The sequence below is a fragment of the Elephas maximus genome, chromosome 2 (genome assembly GCF_024166365.1).
Source record: "Elephas maximus indicus isolate mEleMax1 chromosome 2, mEleMax1 primary haplotype, whole genome shotgun sequence".
In the NCBI taxonomy this organism is placed as follows: Eukaryota; Metazoa; Chordata; class Mammalia; order Proboscidea; family Elephantidae; genus Elephas; species Elephas maximus.
The window spans coordinates 42,549,803-42,571,097 of record NC_064820.1 but is presented as its reverse complement, the minus strand read 5'-3'; the positions used below and the strand labels follow the sequence as shown (position 1 = coordinate 42,571,097).

Here is a 21,295-nt window from a genome sequence, read left to right as displayed (position 1 = left end):
AGGACATCAGGCTTGGTAAAGTAGAGGGTCAGCAAAAAAGAGGAAGACCTACAACAGTGCAGGCACAGTGGCTGCAACAATGGGTTCAAACATAGCAACAATTGTGAGCATGGTGCAGGATCGGGCTGTGTTCCGTCTGTTGTACGTAGGATTGCTATGAGTCATAACCGACTCTACAGCACCTAACGACAACGTTATGACTTCACTGTCTAGATTAGATAGACCCTGACTCCCCAGTAAAACATGTTTAGTTAGCTTCAATCACATATATAGGAATTGGTCTTTGTCCTTTTTTAAATTTATGATCATTCTATGAATATTTCATCAATATTCTAAATGTCAAGAATTGGAATAAAAACAAAATACTGTTTTCACTCCGTGGGGGGTGTCAGCAAAGAGCTTAAAGACTAAAAATGAGAGCCAGTGAGAGGACTTAGTACTCCAGAAGTGAGGTGGCTCAGATTGGAGAGTGCAAGACAACAGAATTGAGTAAACACTGGAGACTGCCAGGAAGAGGTGAGAATGATGACTTTCTACTTGGATGACTGAGTTGATGGTGATTTCTGTACCAAGATAGAGAATGCAGTGTAAGATCCGTAAGGTGCCAGGAGAAGATTCCATTGGTAATATTCATTGGTGCATTAGTAGTAGGTCCTCCAAGAAGCAAGTGCCAAGATGGAATTTAGAAGGACAACAGATTTATTTGAAGAAATGACTGTGAGGGAAAAAAGGGGAGGGAGCCAGAGGAGTTGGGGGCAGCCATCAGACTATAGTACCAGTGTGGAGCTGACCCAGTGTCGGTCATCTCCACGATCATACCCAGGCTTGATGTTTTGCTAGAAAAACTCACAGGACTCAGCATATAGTCTTACTCATGGCTATAAGTTATTACAGCAAAAGGGGTCAAAGGAAAAGCATCAAGGAGAAAAGGCACATGGGGTGAAGTCTGGGGAGAGCTAGACATGTAAGTTTCCAAGAGAATCCTCTTCCAGTGGGGCCCTACAGGACACACTTGTGACAACACGTGTAAAATACTGACTGCCAGGGAAGCTCATTTGAGACTCAGCCCAAGGTTTTTCTTGGAGGCTTTACTTGTAGGTCCCCCTCTGCCCACCACGTACCAGGATTCCAGACTTCCAGAAGGAAAGCAGGTGTTCTGCACAACCACACTGTTTATGGAAACAGTTTAGGCACAGTGAGCCTCTCTTCTCAGTTTTGGGAATCATGAGAGTCTTTCTGAAATCCAAGTTCCCAGATGTCAACCAAGGGCCAACCCTGTAAGAGGTCCCTTATAAAGATAGCGGTCTCAGGCTTGCTATTTTAACCCTATTCTACATAGACCCCTATGAGGGAGAGAGAGGAGGAAGGAGGATTGGGAAGTCTCAGATTACAGTACAATTCTAAGAAAGTTTCAGCCAGGTGAATAGCAAGAACTCAAGCCAGAGTCACCCATCAGAGGAATCTTGTGTCTTGCAAGAAATGGGCCTGCCATCATATCACAGCCGTGCTCAGGCATTAGCCAGCCCGTGGGAAGTGCCATGTGGACATGAACATGGGAGTAGATCCAGAAGTCTAGGAAGCTGAGTAATGTTTTTAGACTTAGGAAAAGACCCATGTAAAAGGAAGTTTAAAGCAGAAGGGGAAATCACTTGTGTAAGTTACAGAGTAGTGTAGGATGAAGACTGAAGAGGCCCTTGGTGACCTTTCTGAGATCATTTTCAGTGAATTTCAGAGCGACAGGTTAGAGTGAGTTTGCTAGAGACCTTAAACGTATACAACTTTTCAAGAGGGCCAAACTCTTACAAAATAAAAAGTATTAGTTGTGATACTTGCAACAAATGTAAAAAGGAAGTGATACCCTACCTGTTAAATTTCTCAGGATTCAGCATACTTCTGGCAGACGTCCACAAAGAAGTGAGAAGGAGAGAAGAGAGATTCGCATCTGGATGAAAAGAAAACAAAAAGAAAGAATGGCAGAGTACTTACATCAGCTGGCAGAAAAGAGAAGGCAAGAGCATGCTCCTTTCTGTCCCAGGAACAATCCAGTAAGTCTGCAGTAAAAAGGGTAAAGTAATTATCACAGAATATGTGTAATTTTTTCCTGGCTAAAATTCAAGAAAAGGATTGATATAATTTGGATACATTTTTAATTTGGAAGAAAGAAAAGTCAACATTTAAGAAAAGTAAAGAAATGACCTTACTAAACTAGGTTCTGTTGAACTATCTTAAATATTTTTTCTCCCCCAGGCTGATCATGGCTCTAGCATTAACCAAGTGAGGAGGTTGAATGATTGGGTGACCAGTTGGAGTTGTTCCTTTAATTTTCGATGAGATTCAATGGCAGTTGAACAACTATGCATGTTAAAACTATTTTCTACCATTTTTAAAAAATATACTTCCTGTGCATAAGTTATCTACAAAGCACACAAAAAAGTTATGGTCCAGTCACATAACAACAGAACAATGGTACATCTGTGTGTGCATTTTTTTTTTTATTCAACTGCCTTTTAAACTCTCAGCCTTCATTTACATACCTTGTAATATGTACAGAGCCTTGACTATCAATCGCTCTGGCTAGATCAAGAGTATTTTTCTTCAAAAGGTAAATCACGTTACTATGAAAATCACATTTATATTACATGTAGATTAGTTTATCTTTTACTTTGTAATATAAAAATATAACACTTCATTTTTTCAGCATCATAAAGTTGTCCAATTTAAGTACCAAATGGTGCAAAAGCAGGCAAACCACTTTTCAAAATGTGTCATTTACTTACCTGTCTTCTGAAGAAAGCATGTTGGTGGTAACAACCTTTTCTTGATAGCTCTAGAGACATGGTAGTGACCTTCTGGGCTACTGAGATACGTGACCAGAATTTTGAAAGTGTGTGTGTATTCATGTTCCCCCACCCTTTGGGGTGGTTCCAACATCACCCCATTGTCGGCCAAGCAAATACCCAAGATACTTAGAAATGTATTCAAATTTAGAGTAAATTAACTCTGAGGGCATAAGTACTGTTTGGTTCATAGACTTTGTGACATTTGCACCAAGATTTTGGGCGCTTGTTTCTTTATTTTCAGCTTCTATTTTGGTGAAGGTGTGGGACTAATGAAGGAGCCCTGGGGGCACAGTGGTTAAACACTTAGTTGCTAACCGAAATGTTGGCAGTTTGAACCCACCAGCAGCTCTGCAGGAGAAAGATGTGTTGGTCTACTTCTGTAAAGATTACAGTCTTGGAAATCCTATGGTGCAGTTCTACTCTTTCCTATAGGGTCACTACGAGCTGGAATCAACTCGACCGCAGTGGATTTAGTTTTATGGAATTAGTGTTGCTATGAGTCGGAATCTACTTGACGGCAATGGGTTTGGGTTTTTTAATGGAATTTAAGGCGTCCTTGGGTGGTGCAAGTGGTTAAGCACTCAACCGCTAACTGAAAGGTTGGTGATTCATACCCACCCAGAGGCACTGTGAAGACAGGCCTGGTGATCTGTTTCATAGCCTTAAAAGCCCTGTGGAGCAGCTCTGCGCTACACACATGAGGTCACCATGAGTTGGAACGGACTCAATGGCAACAAACAACAACGATGTAATTTATTTGAATTTCCATCAGGAATTGATTAAGACCTTTAATTTGTTACTACTTCCAAAAGGAACTTGAGAAAGTTAATTCACTTTTGGGTGCCTGCTTTTAGATGTACAATTGTGTATGAAAAGACTTAACTTCATTAGTAACTCACAACAATAACTTAAAGTTCTGGAATGATAAGATGTATATATCTGACATTTCTCAGTTTGCCTTATGGTACATAAGTTTGCAGAGTTTACAAGTCACAGTGAGTTCACTGTAGCAGGTTTCTGTTAAGCATTTTAAAAACATAATTTAAGGAGTCCCTTAACTGATTTTAAATGTCTTGACTCATTTCTGCTTTATCAGCCAAAATTAAACTCAGGACCTGTACAGATAGTCCCTGGGTTACGAACGTCTGTGAGCCAACCCCTGTAAAGCCTATTATATTAAAACTCAAGGTGCACATAATAATTGGTAATAACAAACAGATGCTACTTTGTGACGCACATCAAAACATTGTTTATTATTATTACTGTAGTGTTATGTTAAAGATGTTTTAGTGTATCTGGATGTGTTTTCTTTAATGTTTTTTATGCATAGAAAGGTACAATATAAACTGTACATTAAGACAAATGTTTGACCAGCTGACGTTTAGATACAAACCATACCTAACTGTTCTGACTTATGTACAAATTTAACTTAAAGACAGATTTAGGAATGGAATCCTTTTGTAGTCCAGGGAATGCCTATACTAAATGTAGGTGTCTTTATCTCAAAAATGCTTCTATTTTTTCATTTTAAATGCAGCTGATAATATTCTCCCCTTTGAAGAAAATACATTAATTTCATTAGGAAAATATATTTTGCATCCCGTTTATTAAATTGGATTTTACTTTAATTACATGATGCTCCAGTTTAACATTTTCATGTTTTGTAAAACACTGTTTCTAAATAGCAAAATTATGTTTTGACCTCTCAATAAAATTGATTAGTGGAACATCTTATTTTCCATGGATTATAATTATGTGAACTGAACAATAATGAACTAACTGAGTATTTCTTGTGCAGTTTTACATGACTTCAAGGGAAATCAGGCTGAAACAGAAGATGAAGTATGAAAAAGACAGGTGAGTTTGGTAGCTGTCACCTGAGCACTCTCTCTAGCTTGTTAATCCTAGGCATAGATAATGGCTTCAAACCAAATCCGTTGCCTCAGAGTCAATTCTAACTTACAGCGACCCTACAGGACAGAGTAGAGCTGCCCCATAGGGTTTCCAAGGCTGTAATCTTTACATGAGTAGACTGCCACATCTTTCTCCCCGAGAGCGGCTAGTGGATTTGAACCACTGAATGCCTTAGGAGTTCTGTTTTTCAGAATTGTTCCTTTTTTTGTCAATAAACAGAAAATTCTGGGAAAAATCACTGCAAAGAAAAAAAAGTGACTCACTACCTTTTAAGCAATTTGTTTTCAATTTTTTTTGTTCCATTCCATTTTTATGACTTTTATTTCTGTTGGTCCCTTCCCTCTCCCAGCCTAGACATGTACTTGCGATTGAGACATTCCAGATGCCCCACAGGCCGTAACTGTAAGCACCAGTAATAATACCGCCTAATGACTTTCAGAAATCTGACCAACCAAAGTATTTTTGAAAAGCACCGAAGAAAAAAAGGCTGGGTGGTCTTCAAACACTATGCCCCCTCTGAAAGTATGAACCGAAAGTGACTCTTTTAGTAAATGATGTTTAATTTTTTTTGTCCAAAGGTTGCTACTCTCTGACCACTACAGTCGTCGAATCTCACAAGCATACAGTCTGATGAATGAACTGTTATCTGAATCAGTGCAGCTACCAACAACTGCACAGAAACCACTGCCTAACAAACGAAGAACAGCTCAGGTTTCCAGACAGGGACACTCCCCTTGTCCAAACAGGTAAGACAAGTTTTGGCGTGCCATTTGGCAAGATAACTTAGGCCTGATAAGAAGAAATGCAGTACTTTTGTAAGCCAAGTTCAACGTATCTGCATCTACCCTGCTCAGAGTTATGATGATGAAGAAAAAACATAGCCCCACAATCATGAGATCTTTATAAATTTGTAGAACCACCAAGACAAAAGGCAGAAATGACATTAATCTTCTACATTAGATATAACAAAACACTTCAGTATACCTGATATGATTTGATATCTGTTCAACCCTGTTTTTGTTATTTGTCTGTAATTTGCTTCCTGCCTTCCTTCTCTCCCTTGTCATCTCCCTTCTCACAGAAACAGCCTATCCCGCCAGCTCCCGCTTCTCCTTCCCCAATCTCCTCAGTTATGGTGATTATGTTGTAGATGCTGTCTGTCACATATTTAGTCTTAAATCCAAACTACGTTTACCTTTACAGTAATAACCTTCAGTGGGTTTGGAGATGAGTCTGTTAGGCAGGAATTAATGAAACATAGCATTCTTAAGAAAAATCATCCAAGTGTAAAGCTTCTTATATATGGCAAACAAACACACAAAGTTACATCTATTGGTGATCCATAAAGTGAACATGAATTGGCATTAAGTATAATTTTGTTAAAAATGACCATTTTTGACAAAATATAGTCAATTCTCATTATTCTTGGTAGTAGTTATCCTATAAAGTCCTCTTTAATACTGAATTAGCCAATACCAAGCCAGCCTTTGTGACCCTAGCTGGGAGTTGTTTGCCCTTTGTGCCTGTCTGCACATGATCTTGGCTGTGTTCACAAATACAGAATCCCCAAATAACAAGGATTGACTGTGAACGATTAGGATTATAAATATAATCATATAACCTAAGAGCCTAGAGGAAATGCTACCATCCAACTCATGTAATTAGATCACTAGTGTGTGAAGTCTAGGGTTTACTCAAAATACCAGGGACTCCCCTTGAATTCATTCTAGAATAAAGTGGGATACAAATGTATGACTATTAAAGATATGGAGAACTTGAAATGGATAGGGAGATAACCAAAAACAATTAAAAAAAAATGAAGTTTGAAGTACTTAGATACAAAGGTAATTTGTTGAGGGTTCTTATATGCTAAATGCATCACTGAGCTACAGAATCTAAGCAGCGTCAAGTGAATGCATTAATCTGAGCTATAATTTGAGCTTTTTGAAATATTAAAATTTATCACTGATATGAGAATCTAGGAATGTAACTATGTAATTTCAACTTTAGAGGGAATCAGCATGGTCACAATTTTCCAATAAATCAACATAGAAAAGTCAGCTGTATATCCAAATCAAGTTACATCCAGAAGGGGAAATCTTTTGCTCAACCTCAGGATTTACCTTGGCCAGGTGGTAAGTCTTTAAGCTTTTTGTTTGTTTTATGTTTATTTATTTATTTTTATTGTTCTTTACGTGAAAGTTTACCATTCAAATCTGTTTCTCATTCAAAAACTTATACATACATTGTTATGTGACCCTAATTGCTCTCTCTGTGATATGACAGCACACTCCTCCTTTCCCCCCGGTATTTCTTGTGTCCAGTCAACCAGCACCTGTCCCCCTCTGCCTTCTCATCTCGCCTCTGGACAGGAGCTGCCCACTTAGTCTCATGTGTCTACTTGAACTAAGAAGCACACTCCTCCTCACCAGTATCATTGTATGTCTAATACTCCAGTCTAATCTTTGTCTGAAGAGTTGGCTTCAGGAATGGTTTTTAGTTCTGGGCTAAGAGAGAGTCTGGGGGCCATGTTGTCTGGGGTCCGTCTACTCTCAGTCAGACCATTAAGTCTGGTCTTTATAGTAGCATTTGAATTCTGCAGCCCAGTTTTCTCCTGCTGCATCAGGAATTCTCTGTTGTGTTCCCTGTCAGGGCGGTCATTGGTGGTAGCCAGGCACCATCTAGTTCTTCTGGTCTCAGGCTGATGGAGTCTCTGGTTTATGTGGCCCTCTCTGTGTCTTGAGCTTGTATTTTCCTTGTGTCTTTGGTGTTCTTCATTCTCCTTTGTTTCAAGTGGGTTGGGACCAATTGATGCATCTTAGATCACCGCTTGTAAGCTTTTTTATATTGTATGATTTGGATCTATTCCTTCTTGTCCCAAAAGCTATACATCTCTAGTACAAAGCAATTCTCATTTTAACAAAATGTAAGGGATTGATAAAAGTCTTAGCTGTACTGGGATTTTGTTCTGTTTCTTTAAAATAAGACCATAGGAGTCTTTTTAAACTATTGGGCTTTTTGTAATAGAATTTGAATAGTTAGTAAATTAGATATAACTTATTCCCAGAATCTGTTTCTTTTGTGTGTCTGGCTAAAGATGTAGGCATTTTTACAAATCAAGTTCTTATAGATTGGAGGATAGCTGTGTCACAGAAGAAGGACGCTAAGAGGCTCAGACTGAAATAATACTGTTTTTATTTCTTTTGAACATCCTTTTCCACGTTAAAAAATATGATACCTGTGACTTTATGGTAGCATTATTTTAGAGAATTTTATTTGGGCTGTGACTACTAAAGGGAGACATGTATTTATAAAATGATCACACATTAAAAATGTTTCGTATTAGGTAACTTATATACCAGGTTCAGTTTAAGCACTTTAATTACAATCCTGTTAAAAACCCAGTAAAAAGTTAGCTAAGTACTCTTAATGTCCCTTTTTGAAAGATTGGGAATCCAAAGCTGAGAAAGTTTAAATAACCTGCCAAGATGAGACAGCTAGGAAGTGACAGAGCCAGGATTTAAACACAATCTGGGTCGAGAGCCTATACTCATAAAACTTACACATCAGTACACTGCCTCAGTTTGTTGTTGTTGTTAGGTACTGTAGAGTTGGTTCCGACTTATTGCAACCTTACACACAACAGAACTAAACACTGCCCAGTCCTGTGCCATCTCACAGCTGTTGCTACGCTTGAGCCCATCGTTGCAGCCATTGTGTCAGTGTATCTCGTTGAGGGTCTTCATCTTTTTCACTGACCCTCTATTTCGCCAAGCATGATGTCCTTCTCCAGGGACTGATCCCTCCTGATAACGTTGTCCAAAATATGTGAGACATAGTCTTGCCATCCTTGCTTCCAAGGAGCATTCTGGTTCTACTTCTTTCAAGACAGATTTATTCATTCTTTTGGTAGTCCATGGTATATTCAATATTCTTCTCCAACACCACAGTTCAAAGGTGTCAATTCTTCAGTCTTTCTTATTCATCATCCACCTTTCACATGCATATGAGGTGATTGAAAACACCATGGCTTGGTCAGGTGCACCTTAGTCCTCAAGGTGACATCTTTGCTTTCCAACACTTTAAAGAGGTCTTTTGCATCAGATTTGCCCAGTGCAGTCCATCTTTTGATCTCTTGACTGCCGCATCCTTGGGTGTTGATTGTGGATCCAAGTAAAATGAAATCCTTGACAACCTCAATCTTTTCTCTGTATATGGTGATGTTGCTTATTGATCCAGTTATCAGGATTTTTGTTTTTCTTTAGGTTGACATGTAATCCATACTGAAGGCTGTGGTCTTTGATCTTCATCAGTAAGTGCTTCAGGTCTTCCTCACTTGGAGCAAGCAAGGTTATGTTATCTGCATATTGCAGGTTGTTAATGAGTCTTCCTCCAATCCTGATGCCCCGTTTTTCTTCACATAGTCCAGATCCTCAGATTATCTGCTCAGCATAGAGATTGAATAAAAGAAAAAAAATTTTTTTTTCCTGACACACACCTTTCCTGACCTTAAACCATGCAGTGCCCCCTTATTCTGTTCAAAAGACTGCCTCTTGATCCATTTACACATTCCTCACGAGCACAACTAAGTGTTCCAGAATTCCCATTCTCTACAATATTATCCATAATTTGTTTTGATCCACAGAGTTGAATGACTTAGCATAGTCCATAAAACGCAGGTAAACATCCTTCTGGTATTTTGTGCTTTCAGCCAGGATTCATCTGACATTAGCAATGATATCCCTGGTTCCCAGTCCTCTTCTGAATCCGGCTTGAATTGCTGGCAGTTCCCTGTTGATTAACTGCTGCAGCTGCTTTTGAATGATCTTCAGCAAATTTTTCCTTGCATGTGATATTAATGATATTGTTCAATAATTTCCACATTTGGTTGGATATCCTTTTTTGGGAATAGGCATAAATATGGATCTCTTCCAGTCAGTTGGCCAGGTAGCTGTCTTCCAAATTTCTTGGCATAGATGAGTGAGCACTTCCAGTGCTGCGTCTGTTTGTTGAACATCTCAATTGGTATTCCGTCAATTCCGGGAGCCTTGTTTTTCACCAATGCCCTCAGTACAGCATGGACTTCCTTCTTCAGTACCATTGGTTTCTGATCATATATCACCTCCTGAAATGGTTGAACATCAACCAATTCTTTTTGGTATAGTGATTCTGTGTATCCGTTGCATCTTCTTTTGATGTTTCCAGTGTCTTTTAATATTTTCCCTGTAGACTCCTTCAGTACTGCAACTCAAGACTTGAATTTTTTCTTCAGTTCTTTCAGCTTGAGAAATGCTGAGCGTGTTCTTGTCTTTTGGTTTTCTGTCTCTATGTTTTTGCACATGTCTTCATAATGCTTTACTTTGTTGAGCTGCCCTTTGAAATTTTCTGTTCAGCTCTCTTACTTCATCATTTTTTCCTTTTGCTTTAGCTACTCAACATTCAAGAGCAAGTTTCGGCATCTCTTCTGATATCCATTTAGGTCTTTTCTTTCTCTCCTGTCTTTGTAATGACTTCTTTTTTTTTTTTTTTAATTGTGCTTTAAGTGGAAGTTTACAAATCAAGTTAGTCTGTCACACAAAAACTTATATACACCTTGCTACATACTCCCAATTGCTCTCCCCCTAATGAGACAGTCCACGCCCTCCCTCCACTCTCCTTTTCGTGTCCATTTTGCCAGCTCCTAACCCCCTCTACCCTCTCATCTCCCCTCCAGGGAGGAGATGCCTACATAGTCTCAAGTGTCCACCTGATCCAAGAAGCTCACTCCTCACTGGCATCCCTCTCCAACCCATTGTCCAGTCCAATTCCTGTCTGAAGAGTTGGCTTTGGGAGTGGTTCCTGTCCTGAACCAACAGAAAGTCTGGGGGCCATGACCACCGGGGTCCTTCTAGTCTCAGTCAGACCATTAAGTCTGGTCTTTTTATGAGAATTTGGGGTCTGCATCCCACTGTTCTCCTGCTCCCTCAGTTCTCTGTTGTGTTCCCTGTCAGGGCAGTCATCCGTTGTAGCCAGGCACCATCTAGTTCTTCTGGTCTCAGGCTGATGTAGTCTCTGGTTTATGTAGCCCTTTCTGTCTCATGGGCTTACAATTACCTTGTGTCCTTGGTGTTCTTCATTCTCCTTTGATCCAGGTGGGTTGAGATGAATTGAAGCATCTTAGATGGCTGCTTGCTAGCATTCAAGACCCCAGATGCCACTCTGCAAAGTGGGATGCAGAATGTTTACTAACTAGATTTTATTATGCCGGTTGATTTAGATGTCTCCTGAAACCATGGTCCCCAAACCCCCACCCCTGCTACACTGGCCTTCGAAGCATTCAGTTTATTCTGGAAACTTCTTTGCCTTTGGTTTAGTCCAGTTGTGCTGACCTCGCCTGTATTGTGTGTTGTCTTTCTTGTCACCTAAAGTAGTTCTTATCTACTATCTAATTAGTGAATATCCCTCTCCCGCCCTCCCTCCCTCCCGCCTCGTAACCATCAAAGAATATTTTCTTCTCAGTTTAAACTATTCCTCAAGTTCTTATAATAGTGGACTTATACAGTATTTGTCCTTTTGCAACTGACTAATTTCACTCAGTAATGCCTTCCAGATTCCTCCATGTTATGAAATGTTTCACAGATTCATCACTGTTCTTTATTGATGCGTAGTATTCCATTGTGTGAATATACCATAATTTATTTATCCATTCATCTGTTGATGGGCACCTTGGTTGCTTCCATCTTTGTGCTACTGTAAACAGTGTTGCAGTGAACATGGGTGTGCATATATCTGTTCGTGTAAAGGCTCTTATTTCTCTAGGATACATTCCAAGGAGTGGGATTGCTGGATCGTATGTTAGTTCTATTTCTAGCTTTGTAAGGAAGCGCCAAATCGATTTCCAAAGTGTTTGCACCATTTACATTCCCACCAGCAGTATATAAGTGTTCCAGTCTCTCCACAGCCTCTCCAACATTCGTTTGTGTTTTTTGGATTAATGCCAGCCTTGTTAGAGTGAGATGGAATCTCATTGTAATTTTGATCTGCATTTCTCTAATGGCTAATAGTCGTGAGCATTTTCTCATGTATCTGTTAGCTACCTGAGTGTCTTCTTTAGTGAAGTGTCTGTTCATATCTTTTGCCCATGTTTAATTGGGTTATTTGCCTTTTTGTAGTTGAGTTTTTGCAGTATCATGTAGATTTTAGAGATCAGGCGCTGATCGGAAATGTCATAGCTAAAAACTTTTTCTCAGTCTGTAGGTAATCTTTTTACTCTCCTGGTGAAGTCTTTGGATGAGCATAGGTGTTTAATTTTTAGGAGCTCCCAGTTATCTAGTTTTTCTTCTGCATTGTTAGTAATGTTTTATATACTGTTTATGCTATATATTAGGGCTCCTAACATTGTCCCTGTTTTTTCTTCCATGATCTTTATCATTTTAGATTTTATATTTAGGTCTTTGACCCATTTTGAGCTCGTTTTTGTGCATGGAGTGAGGTATGGGTCTTGTTTCATTTTTTTGCAGATGGATATCCAGTTACGCAGGCACCATTTGTTAAAAAGACTGTCGTTTTGGGGCCTTTGTCAAATATCAGCTGCTCATAAAAAAAAATTTTTTTTTCATATGTGGATGGATTTACGTCTGGATTCTTAATTCTGTTCAATTGGTCTATGTATCTGTTGTTATACCAGTACCAGGCTGTTCTAACTACTGTGGCAGTGTAATAGGTTCTAAAATCAGGTGGAGTAACACCTCCCACTTTGTTCTTCTTTTTCAGTAATGCTTTACTTATCCAGGGCTTTTTTCCCTTCCATATGAATTTGGTGATTTGTTTGTCCATCTCATTAAGGAATGTCATTGGAATTTGGATCGGAATTGCATTAAATGTATAGATCGCTTTTGGTAGAATAGCCATTTTTATCATGTTAAGTCTTCCTACCCATAAGCAAGGTATGTTTTTCCACTAATGTAGGTCTCTTTTGGTTTCTTGCAGAAGTGTATTGTAGTTTTCTTTGTATTAGTCATCTATATCTCTGGTAAGATTTATTCGTAAGTATTTTATCTTCTTGGGGGCTACTGTAACTGAAATTGATTTGGTAATTTCCTTTTCAATGTTCTTTTTGTGGGTGTAGAGGAATCCAACTGATTTTCATATGTTTATCTTGTATCCCAATACTCTGCTGAACTCTTAGTTTCAGTAGTTTTCTTGAGGATCCCTTAGGGTTTTCTTCCTTGCCAATCTGGATACCGTTTATTTCTTTATCTAGCCTAATTGCTCTGGCTAGGACCTCCAACACAATGTTGAATAAGAACGGCGATAAAGGGCATCCTTGTCTGGTTCCTGATCTCAAGGGGAATGCTTTCAGGCTCTCTCCACTTAGGATGATGTTGGCTGTTGGCTTTGTGTAAAAAAAAAAAAAAAAAAAAATTTTTTTTTTTACTTTGTGTAAATGCCCTTTATTAATCTGAGGAATTTTCCTTCTGTTCCTATTTTGCTGAGAGTTTTTATCACGAATGGGTGTTGAACTTTGTCAAATGCCTTTTCTGAATCAATTGATAAAATCATGTGATTCTTGTCTTTTGTTTTATTTATGTGATGGATTACATTAATTGTTTTTCTAATGTTGAACCATTCCTGCATTCCTGGTATGAATCCCACTTGGTCATGGTGAATTATTTTTTTGATAATGTTGTTGAATTCTACTGGCTAGAATTTTGTTGAGGATTTTTACATCTACATTCATGAGGGATATAGGTCTGTAATTTTCTTTTTTTGTGGTGTCTTTACCTGGTATCAGAGATATGCTGGCTTCATAGAATGAGTTTGGTAGCATTCTGTCCTTTTCTATGCTCTGAAATACGTTTAGTAGTAGTGGTGCTAACTCTTCTTTGAAAGTTTGGTAGAATGCTGCAGTGAAGCCCTTTGGGCCAGGGCTTTTTTCTTTTGGGAGTTTTTTTTTTTTAATTACCTTTTCAATCTTTTCTTTTGTTATGGGTTTATTTAGTTTTCTACCTCTGTGTTAGTTTACGTAGGTAGTGTGTTTCTAGAAAATCAGCTATTTATTCTAGGTTTTCAAATTTGTTAGAGTACAATTTTTCATAGTAATCTCATATGATTCTTTTAATTTCAGTTGGATCTGTTATAATATCGCCCATGTCATTTCTTATTCGGGTTATTTGCTTCCTCTCCTGTTTTTCTTTTGTCAGTTTGGCCAGTGGTTTTTCAATTTTGTTGGTTTTTTCAAAGAACCAGCTTTTGGTCTTGTTAATACTTTCAATTGTTTTTCTGTTTTCAATTTCATTTAGTTCTCCTCTATTTTTTATTATGTTTTCTTCTGGTGCCTGTGGGTTTCTTTTATTGCTCTCTTTCTATTTGTTCAAGTTGTAGGGATAATTCTTTGATTTTGGCCCTTTCTTCTTTTTGGATGTGTGCATTTATTGATAGAAATTGACCTCTGAGCACTGCTTTTGCTGTGTCCCAGAGGTTCTGATAGGAAGTGTTTTCATTCTCATTGGATTCTCTGAATTTCTTTATTCCATCCTTAGTGTCTTCTATAATCCGGTCTTTTTTGAGCAGGGTGTTGTTTAGTTTCCAAGTGTTTGATTTATTTTCCCTGCTTTTTCTGTTATTGATTTCCACTTTTATGGCCTTATGGTCAGAGAAGATGCTTTGTAATATTTCAATGTTTTGGATTCTGCTAAGGCTTGCTTTGTGACCTAATATGTGGTCTATTCTAGAGAATGTTCCATGTGCACAAGAAAAGAAAGTATACTTGGTTGCCGTTGAGTGGAATGTTCTGTGTATGTCTATGAGGTCAAGTTGGTTGGTTGTGGCATTTAGATCTTCCACGTCTTCATTGAGCTTTCTGGATGTCCTGTTCTTCATTGAAAAGTGGTGTGTTGAAGTCTCCGACTAGTATTGTGGAGCAGTCTATGTCACTTTTCAATGCTGATAGAGTTTATTTTATGTATCTTGCAGCCCTGTCATTGGGTGCATAAATATTTAATGTGGTTCTATCTCCTTGGTATATTGTCCCTTTAATCATTATATAGTGTCCTTCCTTATCCTTTATGATGGATTTAACTTTAAAGCCTATTTTATCAGAAATTAATATTGCCACTCCTGCTCTTTTTGATTGTTGTTTGCTTGATAATTTCTTTCATCCTTTGAGTTTTAGTTTGTGTCTCTTAGTCTAAGGTGTGTCTTTTGTAGGCAGCATATAGATGGATCGTGTTTTTTTAATCCTTTCTGACACTCTCTGCGTCTTTATTGGTACATTTAGTCCATTTACATTCAGCGTAATCATGGATGGGTATGAATTTAGTGCTATCATTTTGATGTCTTTTTTTGTGCGTTGTTGACAGTTTCTTTTTCCCACTTAATTTTATGTGCTGAGTAGATTATATATTGTCCTTTCCTCATATTTGTTTTTGTTGATTTTGTTTCTGCTGAGTCTATTTTTTTCTTGTATTTTATTTTGATGAGTACGATAGTTTGTCTCCTTTGTGGTTACCTTATTATTTACCCCTATTTTTCTAAGTTTAAACCTAACTTTTATTTCTTTGTATTGCTGTATCTTCCTCTCTGTATGGAAGGTCTATGATTACATTTCTTAGTCCCTCTTTATTGTTCTAATGTTGTCTTCTTTTATATAATAACATTGCTGTCACCTTGTTTTGAGCTTTTTTTTTTTTAATCTTGCTTTGTTTTTTAAATTTCCCTGTCTGGGTTGACTTCTGATTGCTCTGCCCAGTGTTCTAGTCTTGGGTTGATACCTGATATTATTGATTTTCTAACCAAAGAACTCCCTTTAGTATTTCTTGTAGTTTTGGTTTGGTTTTTATGAGTTCCCTCAACTTCTGTTTATCTGGAAATGTCCTAATTTCACCTTCATATTTAAGAGACAGTTTTGCTGGATATATGATTCTTGGCTGGCAATTTTTTCCTTCAATTTTTTAATAAGTTATCCCATTGCCTTCTTGCCTGCATGGTTTCTGCCAAGTAGTCCGAGCTTATTCTTATCAGCTCTCCTTGGTAGGTGACTTTTTGTTTATCCCTAGCTGCTCTTAAAATTCTCTCTTTATCTGGTTTTGGCAAGTTTGATTATAATATGTCTTGGTGACTTTCTTTTAACATCTACCTTATGTGGAGTTAGATGAGTATCTTGGATAGATATCTTTCTGATCTTTTATGATTTCAGGGAAGTTTTCTGCCAACAAATCTTCAAGAATTCTCTCTGTATTATCCCTCCCTGTTCTGGTACTCCAATCACTCGTAGGTTATTTCTCTTGATAGAGTCCCACATGATTCTTAATGTTTCTTCATTTTTTTTTAATTATTTTATCTGAGTTTTCTTCAAATGTGTTAGTGCCAAGTGCTTTATCTTCTAGTTCAGAAATTCTGCCTCCCACTTGCTCAATTCTGCTCCTCTGACTTTCTATTGAGTTGTCTACTTTTGTAATTTCATTGTTAATCTTCTGAATTTCTGATTGCTGTCTGTCTACGTATTTTTCCAGCTTATTAAATTTTTCATTATGTTCCTGAATAGTTTTTTTAATTTCTTTTATTGGTTTATCTCTGTGTTCCTTGGCTTGTTCTACGTATTGCCTCATTTCCTTCCTGATGTCTTGAAGGGTTCTGTATATTAATCTTTTGTTTTCTGCCTCTGGTAATTCCAGGAATGCACTTTCACCCAGAAGATCCCTTGATTCTTTGTTTGGAGAGCTTGTTGAGGCGATTATGGTCTGTTTCTTTATGTGACTTGATGTTGACTGTTGTCTCCAAGACATCTATAAGTTATTGTATTAGTTTCTGTTTGCTTACTTTGTTGTAGCTTTCTGCTTTGTTTTGTTTTGATATGCCCAAATGGGTTGCTTGAGTGAGCTAGCTTGATGATTTTCACCTTTGGTGCTCTGATGTCCTGTCCCCAGATGGCTAGTGCTGTTATCAGGTATATCAGTCCAGGAGTCCATTCACTTTTCTTGTATGAATTCAGCTCAGGTGTCCAGGTAGCTGATCATCAAGTGTGTGGTACAGGCTCTTTCCTACAGTCTTCGAGGGGCAGGGGTGATTGGTGTAGGTACCGGTATCTGGTTGCAGCAGGGTGTCATGCTCTGAATAAGCCAGGGGGCTGAGAATTGTCCGCCACATGTCTGAGGAAAGCGTGTCCCTGATCCTTAGAGTGTACAAGTGGGTGGGTCTTGCAGATGGACCATGGCATCCAATGTTTTTGGTTGTAAGGGCTGGGAGGTGCCAGTTATCCTTGGACCCATGTCACGGGGCTGGTTGACCTGAGTGGAGCTACCAGTTCTTAGGCCCCTGATGTTGGTAGGTGAGTACCCTGTTTAATAGGGAAATCAGTGTCAAACATCAAACGCCCAACTCTCTACTGCACAGCTGAAACAGTTGGAGGCTGCCAACAAGGGTCTATTATTCTGAAATAGGCCCACACAGGTCCATGCCAAGGGAAAAGGTGCTCAAAATCCATGGACCGTTTATGCCTGGACAGGAGTCACTTCTGTCCTGAGCTCCCCCAGGTAGTGGAGTTGGCAAATTATCTTTTCCCCCAGTGGCAAATTTTTTTCTTCTTCAAGGCCCGAGTATGGCTCTGGGTGCTCAACAGGGCCTATTGTAGGCCCAGGGAATTCAGTCACTGAATCTGGCTTGGGGGCGCGGGGAGGGCGTGGTACAATATACACAAGTATTTAGTTTTTGCTGAGAGCGCTGTTCTTCTCTGGTTCTGGAGGTGTGAGTAGTCTTTGTGGCTGGGTGCTTCTCCCTGAGGAAACTGCGGCTGAACACTAGTACCAACCCGCCGCCGTCGCTCCAGGAATTGTGCCTGAGGGCTCCCCGTGATTCAGGTCCAGTAACTCCTCTCTGCCCCTGAACCGTCTCTTCCTCCTCCTGCCCCTCATTTCATTTCCTAAGCTTGCCTTTGATGCTCAGGGCTCCTACTTTGTCATAAAGATACTTGTTTCACTTGTTTTTTCAGGGCTTTGTTGTAAAAAGTGCTCGCCAGAATCGTCTGTCTATTCCACTGACTTGGCTTCACCTCGTTTAATGACGTCTTGCTTTCTTCACGTATGATGTCCTTCCACAATTCGTCTGGTCTTTGGACATTAGTGTTCAGTGTGTCAAATCTATTCTTGAGACGTCTCTAAATTCAGGTGGGATGTACTCAAGGTCATGCTTTGGGTCTCGTGTACTTGTTCTAATTTTCTTCAGTTTCAACTTGACCTTCCATGTGAGTAATTGATTTGATCTGCATTTGGCCCCTGGCCTTGTTCCGAGTGATGATGTTGAACTTTTCCATTGTCTTTTTCCACAGTTGTAGTTGATTTGATTCCTACATATTCCACCTGGCAAGGCCCATGTGTATAGTTGCGCTTTACATTGGTGAAAAAAGGTATTTGCAATGAAGAAGTCATTGGTCTTGCAAAATTCATTCGTGCAATCTCCGGCATAACTTCATTACCAAGGTGATATTTCCCAACTACCGATCCTTCTTGTTTCCAATTTTCACATTCCAATCAGCAGTAACTACCAGTGCATCCTGATTGCATGTTTTATCAATTTCAGACTGCAGAAGTTGGGAAAAATCTTCAATTTCTTCATCTTTGGCTTTAGTGGTTGGTGCATAAATTTGAATAATAGTCGTATTAACTGGTCTTCCTTGAGGGGTATAAATATTACCCTTTCACTGACAGGATTGTACTTCGAAATAGATCTTGAAATGTTCTTTTTGGCGATGAATGCGATGCCATTCCTTTTCAAGCTGTCATTCCCAGCAGAGTAGAGTAGGAGGGGATAGGGATGTTTATGAGTTCCATTTCATTTTTTGACGATTTCCAATTTTCCTAGATTCATACTTCATACATTCCAAGTTCCAGTAATTAATGAGTGTTTGCAGCTGTTTCATCTCATTCAATCGTGCCACATCAGCAAATGAAGGTACCAAAAGCTTGAGTTGATCCACGTCATTAAGGTTAACTCTACCTTGAGGAGGCATCTCTTTGCCAGTCGTATTTTGAGCGCCTTCCAACTTGAGAGGCTCATCTTCTGGCGGTATATCAGACAGTGTTCCACTGCTGTTCATAAGGTTTTGTTTGGCTAATTTTTCTTCAGAAGTTTACTGCTGAGTCCTTCCTCCTAGTCTGTCTCTAGTTTGGAAGTGCAGCTGAAACCTGTCTGCCATGGGTGACCTTGCTGGTATTTGAATACTGGTGACTTAGCTTCCAGCATGACAGCAAAACAGAAGACCCCACAGTAGGACAAACTGACAGCCTCAGTTTAGAAAATTGAAATTCCCATAAATTCCTTTCCCTTTAGATAAAACCCTTTATAGTTTAGTTGACTCTGGCTTTTGATTGACAAATTACAATAAAAAAAAAAGTACTGTTCTTTCTGAAACTAAAATGTCAAAATAGTGAGCCATGGTTTCTTAACATCAGAGGAAGAATCTTCAATTAAATGGAAATATGTCTTCTCTTGTATCTGCCCAATTTCAGGCCTATTTAACCTTGTACTTTGATGTTGCTGTGGCCTATGCCCATCTTCTAGTCCATCTCATCTCTCTTTGCTGGGTTATACTTGATGAGATGCTCCTGCTACTCCCAGGCTCAGAAGCCTTCAAAGACTCCACACTCACTAAGCTAAGCCCAGACCCTCTGTGTGACCTCAAGGCTTCCTCCATGTGGTCCTTCTACCTTCTTAGCTGCCTTTCCCCATATAATCTGTGCTGCATGACAGCTTGTTGTTGTATCACACTCCATACTCTTGTGCTCCAGTTAAGGAGCCCTGGTGGCACAGTGGTTAAGTGCTCAGCTGCTATCTGAAAGGTCAGCAGTTGGAACCCACCAGCTGCTCTGTGGGAGAAAGATGCGGCAGTCTGCTTCTGTAAAGATATACAGCCTTAGAAACCCTATGGGACAGTTCTAGTCTGTCCTATAGGGTCACTATGAGTCAGAATCGACTCCATGGCAATGGGTTAATACTATTTTTACAGTAGGTTTGATGTGTTGCTCCAGTTACTTAGTTGAAACTCTTCCACTTAGAATCCCTTACCTGTGTGTCTTTGAAGATGTCCCTTATGTTAATTTTTTAGTTCTTCCAACCTGATGAAATTCATTTTAAATTGCGTATAATACTTAACTTGCATGGTTGCTATAAAGATTGGAGATAAATAGTAGCTAGAATTGTTTTTATTTTGTTCTCTTAACCCTCAGTCAGATGTTTTGGTGTTCGTTAATTTCTCTCAATAATAATTTGTAGTTTCTTGTATGAAGTCCTCATAAAGCTTTTCTTTGATTTATTCCTAGATATCTGATTATTTTTACCACTTCAATTTTAAACTCCTTCTTTTGCCAGTAGAAATACAATTGACTGTCTTTTGTATTGATCTTTCATCCCACGATGATTGTAAATTCACCTATTTAGTCTAATAGTTTATAAAATATTGTAGAGATTTTACATTCTTTGATGATTACAAGGTAGGAAGGAAGGGAGAGGGGAGTTCACTAACTAGATAGTAGACAAGATTATCTTGGGTGAAGGGCAAGACAACACATAATACAGAGGAAGTCAGCACAACTGAACTAAACCAAAAGCTAAGAAGTTTCCAGAACACAGCCAAACTCTTAAAGGGACAGAGTAGCAGGGGAGAGGGTCTGGGGACTGTGGTTTTGACAAAGACTTAAGTCAGTTGGCATAACGAATTTATTAAGAAAATGCTCTGTATCCCACTTTGGTGAGTGGCATCTGGGGTCTTAAAAGCTAGCAAGCAGCTATCTAAGATGCATGAATTGGTTCCAACCCATCTGGAGCAAAGGAGAGTGAAGAACACCAAAGACACAAGGAAAACATTAGCCCAAGAGACAAAAGGGCCACATAAACCAGAGACTCCATCAGCCTGAGATCAGAAGAACTAGATGGTGCCTGGCTACCACCAATGACTGCCCTGACAGGGAACACAATAGCGAGTCCTTGACGGAGCAGGAGAAAAGTGTGGTGCAGGACTCAAATTGATGTAAAAAGAGCAGAATTAATAGTCTGAGACTAGAGGAACCCCTGAAAACTTGGCCCCCAGACTCTTTTAACCCAGAACTAAAACTATTCCTGAAGCCAGTTCTTTAGACAAAGATTAGGCTGGACTATAAAACATAAAATAATACTTGTGAAGAGTGTGTTTCTTAGTTCACATAGATACATGAGATTAAATGGGCAGGTCCTGTCTGGAGGTGGGATGAGAAGGCAAAATGGGATAGAGCTGCTTGAATGGACAAGGGAAACCTGGAGTGGAAAAGGGGAGTGTGCTGTCACATTACAAGGATTGCAACTGGGGGTCACATAGCAATATGCATATAAATATTTGAGAAATTAACTGCAGCTATAAACTTTCATGTAAAGCACAATAAATAAAAAATATGTATTTTAGAGTTTTTAGTTGTCATATTGTCTCCAAGAAGATGTGAATTTTTCTCTGTTTCCAATTCTTAGGCTTGAAGCACATATCACAGCAGGTTATATTGTAGTTCCTTGAAAACTTATTATGTCTCATGCTAGACTAA

At 39.0% G+C, this 21,295-nt stretch overlaps 1 protein-coding gene across 3 annotated transcripts in view; it reads left to right on the top strand.

The window, feature by feature from the left end:
• CPLANE1 (ciliogenesis and planar polarity effector complex subunit 1) overlaps nucleotides 1-21,295 on the top strand; it is a 182,258-nt gene that overhangs the window by 137,096 nt on the left and 23,867 nt on the right. For all 3 annotated transcript variants that reach the window (XM_049862496.1, XM_049862491.1, XM_049862506.1), the window contains 4 exons: nucleotides 1,880-2,045; nucleotides 4,639-4,697; nucleotides 5,333-5,500; nucleotides 6,765-6,889. In XM_049862496.1, coding sequence (XP_049718453.1) covers nucleotides 1,880-2,045; nucleotides 4,639-4,697; nucleotides 5,333-5,500; nucleotides 6,765-6,889 — 518 coding nt within the window. The remainder of the gene's footprint in view (nucleotides 1-1,879; nucleotides 2,046-4,638; nucleotides 4,698-5,332; nucleotides 5,501-6,764; nucleotides 6,890-21,295) is intronic.